This window comes from Typopeltis vanoorti, chromosome 24, assembly GCF_054136105.1.
Source record: "Typopeltis vanoorti isolate ZY-2024b chromosome 24, IOZ_Tvanoo_1.0, whole genome shotgun sequence".
NCBI classification, from domain to species: Eukaryota; Metazoa; Arthropoda; class Arachnida; order Uropygi; family Thelyphonidae; genus Typopeltis; species Typopeltis vanoorti.
Genome location: NC_143572.1, coordinates 6,086,779 through 6,102,921, shown reverse-complemented (window position 1 = coordinate 6,102,921; position 16,143 = coordinate 6,086,779). Strand labels below are relative to the sequence as shown.

Sequence of the window (16,143 nt, the reverse complement as noted above, 5' to 3'; positions counted from 1 at the left end):
ATCTTTCTTTCTTTCACCTTTCACTTGTCTAAGAGCATTTTCCTGGTAAATAATTTATTTCCAAATTTTCCTTTGGCTTTAAATAGTTAAGTTTTAATATATGAGAATTTATTATTATTCTTTCTAAGCCTAAAAAACTAAATGTAAGTAAAAAAAACAACTGTGCCATAGATGCTTTGAATACTTTATATGGTTTGATCTTTCCTCAACGGCATGATTTTATTTGATCAATTTTAATTTACTTAAACTTAGTAAACTTACTTAATGTTTCACATTCACCCTCTAGTGTTTGAACAATTTTGGACTTTCTTTTTTTTTTTTTTTTTGAAAACATGTTTTCTTTTTAAATTAAAAAAAAAAACATATCCAATAAATTAGTACTGCTAATTGAACCATATGCAGACAAAATTATTTATTTGGTTAGGATATTAAAATCCTAAACATCTTCTTAATATATATTAATTAAAAAACCTATCAAATAATGATTTATTTTAAAAATTTTAATACATTTCACAACAATCTTTTTCAAAATAATTCAAATAAACTAAACTGTTTATAATTTGAACTAACCTAAAAAGTTTAATAAACCAAACTATATAAAATCAACAGCTATACCCTGACAATACTAGACACTAAAAAGTTCAGCCTGTCTTTCAAAACACATTCACAAGAATATAAAACTGGGGAAGGGCAGATATAATAATATAAGTGCTATTACTGTTCATATCAGAAACAACTGTTATAAGCTATGTAACAAAGTCAATTTCACATCAGAAAAAAACCCTGCAAATATCAAAATTGCTCATTTGCTATCCTTTCAAGTAGGGATCATTTGTAGAAAATTTTATGACAATTGAAAGTATCAGAATAGCTCTTAATCTCACATTGTTACAAATATGAACATATATATTTTTATCTTTGTATGTGGATGAGTGAATGTGTACATATTCATATTTATAGCAAATCTTTCTACAGGAGCATCGACTGAAGTGATGCCTCACATATATAAATCCACAGCATCCACCCTTAAGTCACACCCATCCGTGGTCCAGCACAGCCAAAGGTGGTACTACAGGAAGGACGGAACTGAGTAATTGCTGATAATAAAAACAAATCCTTCTGCTGATTAAACTATCTCCAGCTGGTCCTGTTCAGTAAAGGAAGATGAATTTATCTGGTCTCCCCCTACTGACGAAGGTCGACAGACGTCTGTCTCCATCTCAGATCTAAAAATAACAAAAGCATCTGTTTAGTAAAAGTAGCATGGATATCATCCAATACCAGTTTGACCAATTGTGATATCTAGGTATAAACATGAAAATTAAAATAATCAAAACCAGGTTTTTGATAAAACCTTTGGCATCCTTATAAATATAACTCATTTATAAACCTCCTGTGACACACACAATAAAAATTGGGAAACCATTTCAGGTCTTTCAGTATATTATTTTGTGGCTAATAATATTTTTATAAAAGAAGGAGTTGTAGTGAAATACTATTCTGAACTTATTAAATCAGTTTCTACACATTCTAAAACTGTATAATACAAGTGTATATTGGAATATGTAATAATGGTTATCTGGTGTATATTTTCAAGGGATGTATTTATGACACTGAGTAATTATGACAGTCTGACATAATTAAGAAAGCGCCTCTGTAGCACAATTGGAAGAATGGTGGTATGCTGAGTCCTTTGACTGGAAAAAGCCTAAGTTCGATTCTTGTCATGATGGAGAATCTTTATATGGGTTTTTTTCTATTGAAGATGAGTTAGCCAATCTCATACAGAGGTAGCAGGGTTTTTTTTCTCACCAGAAACTCAGGTGTTTTTCATCCTGCATAGACAAATCAGCCTTTAGGACACACACAATTTACAGACAAAAAATACTAGTGGTGGTAGTGAGCAGTAGATGGCATTGATGTAGATGAAGAGTTGCAGAGTAGGTACCCTCTCTTGATGGGGCCTTGAGCTCCTTGGAGGTATCATGAAATAATAATTAAGATTTCATGACTATTTTTTGATTCAACAACTTTCAAATCTTTAAAAACTCAGATCATAAAATGGTATAAAAATCCAGCCATAATTTACAAAGTCTTATCAGATGTAAGTGTACAAGAAAAAAAAAGGATGTTCTTCAATGTTATAATGTTGTTTGTTATTTCCTATGCCAAACAGGATAAGATGTTACCTACACAGGTTCTTCCATGCGCTCAACAAAAACGCATTCCTGACACTCAACATACAGGAAATGATTTTCAAAAAAAAAAACAGGCTTACATAGGCTTACATTATTTATGCCTACTAGAATCAACTATTGGAACCAACTCAACAGCAGTAAACATCCACAAGCTGAGCATTGTATTATTTCATCTAATTAGCAGTTAAACAAAATTATGTATTACCCTGAACACCAGCTATCAGTTTTTCCCAGTGAATTCATCTGATACTGTCTTTTATAAACAAGTGGCACAGCTCACTCATTTAATATTTCTCTCATTGTGTTTTTTTTTTTAAAAAAAAAACATTGATGATGATTAACTGTGATATAGACTGACACATCATAGTAGAATCCCAAACACCTTGATTTTTTTAGCTATTATTATTTAAAAAGTTTTTATATTGTATTGCTGGCTAACATATGTTATGATTTGTAACCCATTTTTTCTCATTTTACATAACTGGTCATATAACTTTTATATGATCAGTTGAACTTATAGAATTTTAAATATATAGTTTAATTACTAATAAGCCCCTGTATGACAGCTTATCACATAAAGCAATCACAACTTAAAGATGTGCAAATTGCTTCTAATGAAATTCTGTATTTTAACCAGCTTGAGGATTTAGTCTTAAGGGATAGCTCCCAACATTTCAAGCTTGCTGTTCACATTCCTACATTGTTTTCATTAATGCCATTCATTCACTTCTCCCCTAATTTGGTTTTGAACAACTATTTATTATTTTTTTATTTGTTTATTCCCCCCCCCCCCAACACAAGCTCTTTAATTCTTATGTTAAAATTGGCTTGAACAATATGTTGTCCAATATTATGTTTATGTTGGAATATGGTATAATGCTAGTCCATGTCTTGACAGAAATCTAGCATTTACTTGCTGTAATTATTAACTCTGCTTCTTTCTCTGGATTTTCCCAAGATATTTCTGTATACTTGGGATTATTTTTTTTACTTTGCTGATTAAAGGTCTTCATCAGAAACTAGCATGATGTTGTTTTTCCTGGTTCTCTGACAAAAACAGCACAGAATCCTTGTATAATTAGATGATGTCCAAGTCAAGTAGCAAACTATGTGATCATATTTTACCATCATAATGTATAAATAATATAAAAGAAATGTAGATATAAGCTTGCACTTCAATTTAATCAACTCCTTAGTCCAGTTTTGCAAATGTCAGTCAAATCCTCTTACTCTTTGGTATAATAATCCTATAATCCAAGCCTTTTTTTCTTTGGGATGCCCATTCATACAAGTTAGTAATCAGTATTCTCTAAGATAGACCCTTGCAATAATATCCGTTCTTAAACAGGAACTTAAAGCTGAAAAGCACATGTCAAATGAGATCTAATCATCATTAGTCTTCATTGTATAGAATTATGGAGGCAAAACACTCATGTTGGAGTAATTACTTTACTTACAATTAAGTAAATAACACTCCCTGTGCAAAGCAGCATGGATGGGGGGGAGGAAGGAAACTGACAGCCAGAGAGCAGCATGTGGTGGAGTAGAGTCTAGGAGAATGATGGTGACCAGTGGAGTGCCTCGGGGTTCAGTTCTGGGGTCACTACTCTTTAATTTGTATACATTACATAGGGAATGATTTAAGGGATATTCATTATTTGCTGATGATACAAAACTGGAGAGCAGTAGTTGATAAAGGTAATATAGATATCCTGCAGGATGATTTAAATAAATAGGCATTGTGGGTAGAGGATAATGATTGTCAATTTAATGTTGCAAAATGTAAGGTTATGCACCTTGGGTTGAAAGGTTGCATATAGTGTATTGATGCATATGGTTGATATTGATGGTATTGGTTTGTAGGAAATCGATGATGCTAGGCACTTGGGGATAATGGTGGTGGACAAAGAGTTGAAGTTCAGAGGGCATATTGCAAAAGTTGAAATAGCTCAACAAATTACTTGGATGTTGAAAACACATAAAGATAAAGAAGTTATTATCCCTCTGTATAAGGCTATGATTTGGACACATCTTGACTAATGCGCACAGATTTGGTCACCTGGGTTTCTTGGGGACCAGAAGGTGGTCGAAAGGGTTCAGAGGCAAGTGACTAAGATGGTGATATGTCTGTGAAATACTTCCTATGAGGATAGGTTGAAGGTTTGTGGGTTACAAAGTTTAGTTGATAGGTGGAAAAGAGGGTACATGATAGTAAAGGATTTTATAAAATTGATGCAAATTAAATTTTTCAATATATGACAAACAGAGAACTAGGGGCCATCCATGGAAGTTGTGTAAGAGTGTGGTTAGTAAGGGGTGTGCAGACAAGATTTTTTTTTGTAGAGAGCGAGTAGAATGGATTGCTAGTTCCCTGATGGTGAATGGATTCAAGGAGTGGTATGATAGGATTTTTGTGTATGATGGTTGATTTGGGTCTCTTGCGATGGGTCTCCGAACCCCATGAAGATGCCCTAAAATAATAATAATGTATGTTTTCCTGATGATGACTTCAATATAGAAGTAGTACTGTCGAGTGTTATTTGCTTAACTGTAAATAAAGCAATTATTCCAACATGACTGTTTTGCCTCTATAAATTCTACACAATGAATGCTGGCCACCGTGCAACCTTGAAAGAAAGAATAATCATCATTAGATTTGAAAGAAATAATTAATCTTTGTGGCAGAAGACAAAATTCCTAAAAATAAATGAACGCATTCAGAATTCTATTTCCAGTCCTGGAAGTCTTACTACAGTGTAGATAATTTGACACTTCAGTGAATTATTATTCTCACATTCTGCTCATCCTTCACTCTTTTAAGTTTATCTTTATCAAATGATTAGGCCCGATTTTAGGCTTTTACTACTCAAATTCAGGACCTTACATTCTGAACTGAGAAATATTGATTGCTAATTCTTAGACCATTTCTGATGAACAAATAGAGACAAGGTAAAACTTTTACTGAAGACGTGAATTAATCTAAGATTAATTATTAATTACTAAGATTAATTCAGAGTCAGGGAAACTAGATCATCAAGGGAGGAATGGGAAAAATGTGTGTGAAAGTTCGGTTATGGTATGCAAACATGATAAAGATATGAATGTCTTCGAACATGGTTATGTATGTGGTGAAGAGATGGAAAAATATGCTTTTGGTTCAGACCTTTTAAGTATGTCTAGGGAGGGAAAAGAGAAAATTCTAACAACAAGACCGATAGATTGCATATCTAATTATAAGAATAAGCTAGGGTAATTTATTATGTCTATACAAAAATGTCAGGGGGCATTAGAAACAAAGAGGTTGAGTTTGTTGCTTTAATGGATATGGTGTGGCATTAGTGAAACCTGGCTATCAGAGTCAGATATGGTAAGTGGGATTGAGTGTAATGGGTATACTATTTTTAGGAATGAGAGAAGAGATATGAGAGGAGGAGGAGCAGTGCTACTAATGATATCAGATGACTTGAGTCCAGTTAGAATAGAAACACAAGAAAACCACGATGGTAACAATGTCCCATGTAGCAGTGAGTTTGAGTCTATCTGGTGTGAAGTCGAGGTTAACAGAATGAAATATATGGTGGAGTGTTACTATAGACCTGGCAGCTCAGTTGCAGGGGACAAAGAAATGCATCACCAATTTAGCCTTAATGGTACCAAATGAATGATCATTATGGGTGACTTTAATTTTCCAAACATTGATTGAGTAGAAGAGAAAGCTCATGATAAGAAAGAAGAAGAATTTATTGAATGTTATGAGGCAATTTTCTCAAGAAGCATGTGAAAGAAGGAACTCAAGGTCAAAAAGTGTTGGATTTGCTCATAGCATCAGAAGGGGCATCTGTTAAGAATATGGCTATTTTGCTACCAATTGGTGATAGTGATTGTGCTGTGCTTTCTTGAGAAGTATCTAATTGTACTGAGGCTCCGATTAAAACTACAAAGCTGGAAATTATGATAAACTTAGGAGAATACTATCTTTGGACCTATGGTATCAGTTACTGAATGGAAAAAATGTCAGCAGTGCATGGGAATCTTTGAAAAAGTGCTTAAATGAGAAGGTATCTGAATGTATCCCTAGTGTTTGAAGAATAAATAGGTTGGGATTGAAATGGATGTGCAGCCTTATTAAGCTAGAGATCCATAACATGATGATGTGGAAAGAATATCGTGAGAATAAGAGTGAGAGGAGTTATGAAATACATAAAGCTCAGGCCAGAAAAGTAACAAGTATTGTGAGAAAAGCTAAAACAGAGTATGAAAAGAAATTGGCCATGCAAGCTAAAGGCAATCCAAAAGAATTTTATTGTTATGCTGCAATCAAAAGAAAGAATGAATGTGAAAGAATAACTTTATTGAATGCAGATGGTACTCGAGTGTCGAAAGCTAATGAGATTGTTTTCAGTTAATGAGTGCTCACTTTGCTAAGATATATCAACCAGGTGCAAGTAACATGGTGCATAGTGCTACTGCTACATTGGATGAAGAGTTAGAGGTTCATGAAAATGAGGTTGAAGAGCTGTTGCACAACCTGGATAAGAATTTTTCTATAGGGACAGATGGAATATCAGTCCATTTGCTAAAGGAATGTTCAGCCGAATTGTCTAGGCCTTTCACGTTTGTATAACTTGAATCTCAGCTCAGGAATGATACCACAGGAATGGAAGGAATGTATGATAGTTCCATTGTACAAGGTTGGTGAAAAAGTGATGTGTCTAACTACTGACCTATTAGTATCTTTGGTGTGGTATAGTAGTGAAGATTTTAGAGAAGTTGGTAAGAACTCACATAATGAAATGGGTAGACAAACAAGCTATACTCTGCAAGGAGCAACATGATTTACTAAAGAAAGGTCATGGATACACTATGATAATGTTAGATTTTTCTAAGGCATTTGATAGGATACCATATGAAAGGCTCTTGCATAAACTGGAGAATATGGGATTGGAATATAAACTCTTGACTTGGATCAGAGGATGGTTGACAGATATCAAAGAGTGGTATACAGTGGGTGTAAATCTGCTAGATTTAAGGTGACCAATGGTACTTCAGGGCTTGGTCCTTGGGCCATTACTGTTCAATATGTACATGAATGGCATCAGGCAAGGTCTAACATCAGATGTGCAATTCTTTGGTGATGATGTGAAGATAGGTAGGGCAATCAAGGATGCTACTGATATTCAGCACTTTTAAAATGATTTGAATAGGCTGGAAATTTGGGCAAACAAAAATGGCTATCGGTTTAATGTTAGTAAGTGTAAGTTATGCACTTTGGCATGATTAGAGGTCCAGCAGCATTTTTTTTATGTTGGGCCCATATACAAGAGGTTGGCTGGTCAACCTATAGTACGTTAGTACCGAATATGGGTGATGGGTTGTGAAAGGAGAAACTTGTTTACATTTGATTTAAATGCCTGCATATTGTATTCCTTGGGAAATATGCCAGGGAGAAGACTCTTCCACAGTACTGCAGTAGCAGGGATGAATGAGGAGGAAAAGAAACTTGTTCTGTGGGTTTCGAGGTGTACCGTAAAAAGATGTTGGGCGGCAACTGTACGTGTTCCAATGGGTTTAGTACAGGGTGAGGGAATTATTGATGCTGTTTCAGATGAACATTTCCCGTGAAAGTATTTATAGAACATACAGATTGCAGACACCAAGCGTCTATGTGAAAGTGAGGGGAGTGAGTTGGTGAGGGATGAGTCATTTATTAGTCTAATTGCTCTCCTCTGTATTGAGTTAAGCATTTTGAGGGTACTTTTTGGAGCCCAACTCCAGATGTGAGAGCAGTATTCAAGAGCTGGGCAGATTTGTGACTTGTATAGTGTTAACAGCTGTTTAGGGGTGAAGTAACGTCTTGAGCGAAAGAGAAAACCTAGTTTTTTTGGAAGCTGAGGATGCAATGGTTGTGATGTGTTTATGCCAGGAGTGGCTTGATGTCAAGGTAATTCCAAGAAGAGAAATTTCGTCTTGTCTGTGAATTCGAGTGTCATCAAAAACAATGCTGGGGGAAAATGGTTCTTTTTTGTGAGAAATAAGACAGAACTGGGTCAAATGAAAGGGAGGAATGTAATGTGCTGTCATCTGCAAAACTGTGTATTGGGTTAGAGGTCAACTGAAGTAGGTCATTGATATATAGAAGGAAGAGGGTCGGTGAGAGAACTGAACCTTGAGGGACCCATCTACCATCACACATAGTGTGCGTCCAGACAGGAAGCTGGCAATCCATCTGCAGAAGTCCTGAGGCAGTCCAAATGATGGGAGGTTGCTTAATAAGCCTTTGTGCCAGACTCTGTCAAAGGCTTTGGAGATATCGAGTGCAACTACTTGAGATTCACCAAATTTTTCCATAGCGTTTGTCCAGTGATGGGTGATGTATGAGAGTAGATCTCCTGTTGAATGGCTTTGATGAAATCCATACTGGTGGTCGCTTAATAGCCCTTTCAAGGTAGATTAGGAGTTGAGAGTTGATGATTTTCTCCATTACTTTTGATAGGACTGAGGTGATTGAGATGGGGCGGTAGTTAGATGGCAGTGATTTGTCACCCTCTTTAGGAATGGGTTGAATATTAGCTGGTTTCCAGGTTTTGGGATATATACCAGTGGAGTAAGAGAGTATGTACAGGTGGCATAGTAGGATAGGAGTCGGTTCAGATGCACAGACCTTCAGGATAATTGGAGGAATTCCATTTGGGCCAGGAGACTTTTTAGTGTCTAATTTAGACAGCAGGTTTGTGATGTCTTTTTGGCAAAAGGATACAGGGAGCATTATATGTTGGGCAGTTGGAATGACCGGAGAGCATTTGCCATTGTCAGTTATGTGTGCGTTGGAGGCAAAGTGTGATGCCAAAAGATTAGCTTTTTCTATAGGTGATGTTGCAATTGAGTCATCTGGGTATGATAGAGGTGGGAATAGTGTAGGACAAAAGTTAGGGCCAATTGCCTTGGCAAGACATCAAAAGGCATGGCTGCCGTTTAGACAGGCTACAAGCTTCCTGCTTTTGGCCCATTCAAATTCTGTTTTGGAAGTATTGATAATTTTCTTGCATTTGTTATGGGCTTCAGTATAGTATTGAATGAGGATGGGGTTCTTGATTTTAGCCAGTTGTGGTATGCCCGATTCTTCATTTGTACAGCCTTGGCACATTTTTTGGAAAAGCAGGGTTTAGTTAGGGGATGGCAGGTCTGAGTAGTGTGGGGAATATATGTGTTCATGCCAGTGAGGATCACTGGTGATGCGTTCAATGCATATGTTGGACTGGAAGACTGAAAACAATAGTCTAACCATAAGAATGAAGCATAGTATCTCAGAGACTGTCCCATTTGGCACTGTTATAATAGCAAACTACTCGTGTGGGAGTGACAGTGTAAGCGTTGTTGCATGGGGGAGGAGATGAGCACTAAGTTGTGGTGAGAATTGCCCAGGGGGCTCACTACGTTCACTGCATATTTGGAGGGGGTCATTAGTAAGGAAGAGATGTAGGGTATTTGGGGAGTGGTTTGGGTTATTTGTTATTCTAGTTGGTTTTTGAACAATTTGTGTGAGGGCATTGGTAACTGCAAATGTTTCAGCATCTCTGTCTGTAGCATCTGTATAACTGGAAGAGGAAAGCCAATTGGTATTATGGACATTGAAGTCACCAAGGAGGATGATTCCTGTCAAATAAGTTAGCTTGTGCTCTTAGAGAATAGAGAGACAAATGCAAGAATGCTAAACACTGTGTAAAACTAGCTAAACAAAAGTCATGGGAGGACTTTGGCAAGAATATAAAAAATAAATATCAAGAAGGTGGCAAAATATTCTGGAGGTTGTTGAAGAAGCTTGGGAATGGAGGAAAGCGTGCTGTAAAAGGAGTTAGAGATGATAAAGGTGACATGAAAATGGGAGAAAAAGATATTCTTGAGGTCTGGAGTAATTACTTCGAAAAATTGCTACATGAAACAAGTAGTGATAGCACAGTGGTAAAAAACACTCAAAAGACATACAGTCAGGAATACATATCCACACTTGAAGTAGGAAAAAACCATCAAAGGCTTGAAATGTGGAAAGGCAGCAGAAGTAGATGATATTTGACCAGAAATGCTGAAATATGGTGGTATAGAATTCTTCCAGTGGCTGCACTGCATAGTTCAGAAAGCCTGGACAGAGGGATGAATTCCCGATGATTGGAGTAGAGCTCTCAATAGTACCCATATATAAAAAGGGAAATAAAACTGAATGTAAGAATTACAGAGGTATTTCCCTACTGAGTGTTCCTGGCAAGATCTATGCAAGTATATTTGAGAAAAACAGTTAAGAAGAATTGCAGAAGAAAAGCTTGGTGAAGAACAAGCTGAATTCAGGCCAAATAGAGGCTGTCAGGATCAGATCTTCACTTTATGACAAAGCATGGGAATACAACAAAGATCTGTATGTAAGTTTTGTCGATTTGGAAAAGGCATATGACAAGGTGCCAAGACAGAAGCTATTCAATACACTGCAGTTATATGGTGTCGATGGGGCATTATATCAAGCAATAGTTAGTCTTCATTTGAGCTGTAAGTCAGCAGTTAGAATTGAAGGAAGTACAGGAAGATGGTTTAATGTTAAATCTGGTGTGAGACAAGGATGTACACTATCCCCTGTGTTATTCATTATCTATATGGATCACATTATGAAGGAAAATGGTATTAAACATGATATCAAAATTGGAGATGTTAATGTCAGCTCTTTGCTTTATGCGGATGATGTTATACTTCTAAATAAATCCGCTACAAGTCTGCAAGATTCTCTGACTAAATTGAATAGCTGTTGTAATAGATATGGTATGAAGGGCAGCAATAAAAAGACAAAGACAATGAAAATAGGCAGAATCAGTGAAAATGTCAACTGTGTTGTGAACCTGTGGAACAAGTAAAACATTTCAGCTACTTAGGCATGAATTTTAGTGAAGATGGTAAATTAAATATAGAAATAGACAACAGAATCAGCAAAGCTGGTATGGTGGGAAGTCAACTGAATAAATTCAAATGGAATAAGAGAGAAATTAGTCGGAACACTAAATTAGCTGTATACAAGAGTGTTCACCAGTTTTAACTTATGGATCTGAGAGCTGGGTCAGAAGTAAAACACTTGACCAAAGACTAGAGACCACAGATATGAGAGTCCTGAGAAAGATTATAGGCATGAACAGATGGCATCAATGGCAATATCATATTAAAAATGAGGATATTAGGAAAGAACATGACATGGTGAGCATCCAGGAATGCATTAGCAGAGCTAATCTCAGGTGGTATGGTCACTTAAACAGAATGGGTGAAGAAAGATTAGCAAAACAAGTGTTCTCTGCCAGGTTGGCAGGAAAACGACCCAGAGGAAGACCAAGATATAGGTGGATTGATACAGTACAAAGTGCCTTAGACGACAGAAATATAAGATCTGATAATGTTGGAGTTTTGACAAGTAACAGACTGATTTGGAGGAAAACTGTAGATAGGAAGTTAGTAATGATGTAATTTTTTTCATGTAGTACTATCATATCCTGTACACCCCTTGAGGGTACATGGCAGGAATTTGATGATGATGGTCTTGCACGTTTCCTATGCAGTGTCTGCAAGCTGGTGTTCTTGGTGGCGTCACTTGGTTTTTGTACAAGTTCGGATTGTTTTCACCCAACTGTTGTCTCCATTTTGGCATTTTCTTTTAGTTGTCTCGGAGTTGGCATCTTTTTTCTCTCTGGGCAAAGGTTAAATCAGGTCAAGCATGTATGCGCGACTGGGGGCAGGTGTCCTTTTGCTTGTTGTTTATCGTTGTTATAAATTTGGATGTGTTTATTGGTGAGTCACAGGTCACTTTTAAGAGACGTGGATAGTTTGTTCCGTCCTTTCTTTTGTTTATGGGTCCGATACGATGGCATTTGACGATATTTCTGGGATCGAAATTGCATTCTCCTGCAAGTTTGCCGATGTCTTCTTTTAGGGAATTACCATCTTCTGTCAGAAAGTCGAGGATAACAGCGTTGAGTTTCCTATTTTCGGCCTCGAGTGAATCATGTACCAATGATGTGATTAGGTCACAAAGTTCGTTAGCAGGCATGGGCGCACTTGCGGTAGAGCACTGATCGTTGAGCATCTCAAGCTTGGTTTCCAACTTTCCTATTTTGGAGGAGAAGGTATCAATCATGATATTGAGCTGTTGCTCAAGGTTTGTGACTCTTTTGCCAGTTTAGTATCTGTTTTACGGAAGGGTAGCACATCGCACAGAAGTAGGGCTGGTTTAGATCGGTGAAAAGCTTGTGCACCAATTCATTTATTTTCGAGCAAGAAATATGTATCCAGTTGCAGCAGAAATCGCACAATATACATTTTTTCCCTTCTTTGACTTCGGTTTCACAGCTGCGGCATTTCGTAATGTCATTCGATTTGTTGGTGGCCGGCGATGCTACACTAACGGGACTCGAGGTAATCTTCCGTTGTTGGCTTTTGTTACCACCATCTTTATTTTGGCCAGTAGGCATAGCGCTTTCATGTGGCTGCTTTTTAGTTGTAAAATATAACAGTTTTAATGGACTATGGGTACTTACGATTTCTGCTGTAGTAATTAATCGGCTGCTTAGCACCTTCTGCTACTTTTCTGTTTGCTGCTTATTTTGTACAAAAAACACTTGCAGTTACGATAGAATGCGGGAGAACAAATTTAACGTTACTTATTTGCTGGCCATATATCAGTGGAACTGATATATGGAGCTACAAGAAACTGAAGAGGCAAAGGATCTCAGCATATTGGCGGATAGGAATTTAAAGTTCAAAGGTCACATAGCAAAAGTTGCAAATACAACACCGAGGATAATTGCAATGTTAAAGCGAACCTTGACATGTAATGATAAGGAAGTCGTTTTGCCTCTTTATAAGGCTTTGAGACCACACCTGGATTATTGTGCACAGATTTGGTCTCCTGGGTTCCAAGGGGATAAAGAATCTGTGGAAAAGGGTGCAAAGAAGAGTTACAAAGATTATATCTGGATTATGGGATTTAGATTATGAGGACAGATTGCGAGTTTGTGGACTGCAGACTGGTTAACAGGAGAAAGAGGGGTGATATGATAGAGGTTTATAAACTTTTGAATTCGTGTTATAGGATATCTGCAAGGAGGGGGGGAAGTGGATATGCAGACATCAGCGAGACAGTTGAGTGTAAGAATGCATATAATGTACCCGAGCCAGTACTAAGGACAAGAAATCAGAATGGGATAGTTAGAATAATGCATCAAGATAGGGGTGGGACTAAGGGATCTCTGCATTTCATGTTACTAATGCCAGGAGTATTAGGAACAAGAAGGAAGAATTTTTGGCCGTGATTGCCTCTTCCTGGCCACAGGTTATTGGCATTAGTGAAACATGGCTGACGGAAGATGATATAGTTAGTGGAATAGAATGTGTAGGTTATAGTGTGTTTAGGAGGGACAGAGAGAATAAAATGGGGGGAGGAGTGTTATTGATGATAGCTGATGAACTGCAGCCAAGGAGAATTGAAGTTGTATTGCAGGATAGTGAAAAGAGCTCATTTGAGGGTATTTGATGTGAGATTGAGACTGGCAGAACAAAATATACAGTTGGGTGTTGCTATAGACCAGGTGATGGAATAGATGGTGAAGATAGTATGCATAAGCAAATAGAAGCAATGAGTGGAAGGAGGGTAATTATTATGGGGGATTTCAACAATGGTAACATTGATTGGAAGGAGGAGAGGACATACGTGAGGAAGAAAATGATTTTATTCAATTATTACGGGATAACTATCTGAGACAGAATGCAATTGAAAATACTATGGGTGTGAGAGTGCTTGACCTGGTAATAGCATCTGAGAATTTGACTGTAATGAATATGACCATGTTGCCATGTTCCACACCTTTAGCCACCTGGGAGGTGGCTAAAGGTGTGGAATTTTCAATTAAGACAGGGTATATGTGGAATTACCATGCCTGCAAGTATGACAAGCTTAGGAGATTGCTTGGATCAGTGCCATGGCATGTACAACTGCAAGGGCTGGATGTCGATAGAGCATGGGAAGTGGTCAAGAAGCATTTACAGGAAGTTATGACCGATTGTATACCTAGGGTCCGAATAGTAAAACAAATAGGGGTTAAATGGATAAATAACACCATTAAGCTTGAGCTGCAAAAAAAGAAACGACTTTGGAGGAAATTTAAAGAAAGAGGTGACCTGCAGGCACACGAACAGTATAAAGTGCAGGCCAGAAGGGTAACAAGTGTGGTAAAAAAAAAGCAAAAGCAGATTATGAAAGGAAACTAGCTATGCAAGCAAAAAAAAAACTGTACAGGGCAAAATGATTTTAAGGAATGACGATGGTAAGGAGGTCACTGAATCAGTCGATATAGTGGCATTACTGAACGAGCACTTTGCAAGAGTATATCATCCAGGTGGTGACATTGAAAAAATGAAGGAACCATTAGTTTATATGGGAATTGTGATGAATGAAGTGGAGGTGAATAGTCTATTACAGAACCTTAATATGAATACATCTGTGGGATTGGATGGTATACAGGCACGGGTTTTACGTGAAGCAGCTAAAGAATTATCAGTGCCCCTGACGTTGTTTAATCTGAGTTTCGTGTCTGGTTTAGTCCCGAAGGTGTGGAAAGAGAGGAAAATAGTTCCACTGCATAAAGGAGGATCCTAGACTACAGTTGCAAATTACTGACCGATCAGCATATCAGGAATCGTTGTCAAGGTCTTGGAGAAAGTAGTCGAGGGAAAAATACAGGAATGGATTGATGAAAACGAGATACTGTACAGGGGACAGCATGGCTTTGTGAAGGGTAGATCATGCCTCAGTAACTTGCTCAAGTTTTATAACACAGTGACGGCTGAACTGGGTAAGGATAATGGGTTTACAGTGATACTGCTGGACCTGGCAAAGGCGTTTGACAGGATACCACACAGAATTCTAATCAATAAACTACAACATATGGGAATGGATATAGGGTTGGTGAGATGGATAGGTGAGTGGTTAATGGAGAGATATCAAAGAGTAGTTTATTCAGGAGTAGAGTCCAAAAGACGGCCTGTGACTAGTGGTGTGCAGCAGGGTTCTGTTCTTAGACCACTGCTGTTTAATTGTTCATTAACGATATAAGGAAGGATCTAAGAGGAACAATTCATTTATTCGCTGATGATGCAAAGTTGGGTAGGGCAATAGTGAATGCAGAAGATGTCAAAATCTTGCAGGACGACTTGAATAGATTGGAGTTCTGGGCTAAGGAGAATGGATGTCAATTTAATGTGACAAAATGTAAGGTTATGCATTTTGAGGTGAAAAGATTAGCAGCAGTATACCACATTGGTGGAACTGTACTCCAGGAGATTGATGAGGCCAGGGACTTGGGAGTGTTGGTGGATAGAGAGATGAAGTTTAGGGGACACATTGCAAAAGTGGCAAAATCAGCCCATTAACTCACTTGGTTGTTGAAAAATACTTTGACGAGCAGAGACAAGCAAGTTATTGTACCTCTGTACTGAGCCTTCATAAGACCTCATCTCGACTACTGTGCCCAGATTTGGTCACCTAGGTTCCTTCTTGATGGGGAGGAGGTGGAGAGGATCCAGAGGTGAGTGACTAAGATGATAGCAGGTCTATGGAATGAACCTTATGAGAACAGGTTGAAGATTTGTGGGTTGCAGAAATTAGTTGATAGGCAGAAAAGGATATGATTGAGACATACAAATTGCTAAAGGGTTTCTATAGGATTAATTCAGAGGATATTTTTGAGATCAGGACTGGTGGTGGGAGAAGTAGGGGACACCTATGGAAGCTGGGAAAGAGTGTGATTAGCAAGGGTGTTGGAGCTGGGTTCTTTACTTTTAGAGTGCTAAATGAGTGGAAATAATCTGCCAGAGTCTGTTGTGGGTGCTATGACGGTGAGTGAGTTCAAGGCAAGGTATGATTAGA

At 37.6% G+C, this 16,143-nt stretch overlaps 1 protein-coding gene across 1 annotated transcript in view; it reads right to left on the bottom strand.

Annotated features, from left to right (window-relative positions):
• Window positions 1-491: 491 nt before the first annotated feature.
• The window catches only part of Mhcl (Myosin heavy chain-like), a 719,798-nt gene continuing 704,146 nt past the window's right edge, over window positions 492-16,143 (bottom strand). The window contains exon 36 of the mRNA XM_090414205.1: window positions 492-1,226. Within this exon, the coding sequence (XP_090270331.1) occupies window positions 1,127-1,226 (100 nt within the window). The 3' untranslated portion in view covers window positions 492-1,126. The remainder of the gene's footprint in view (window positions 1,227-16,143) is intronic.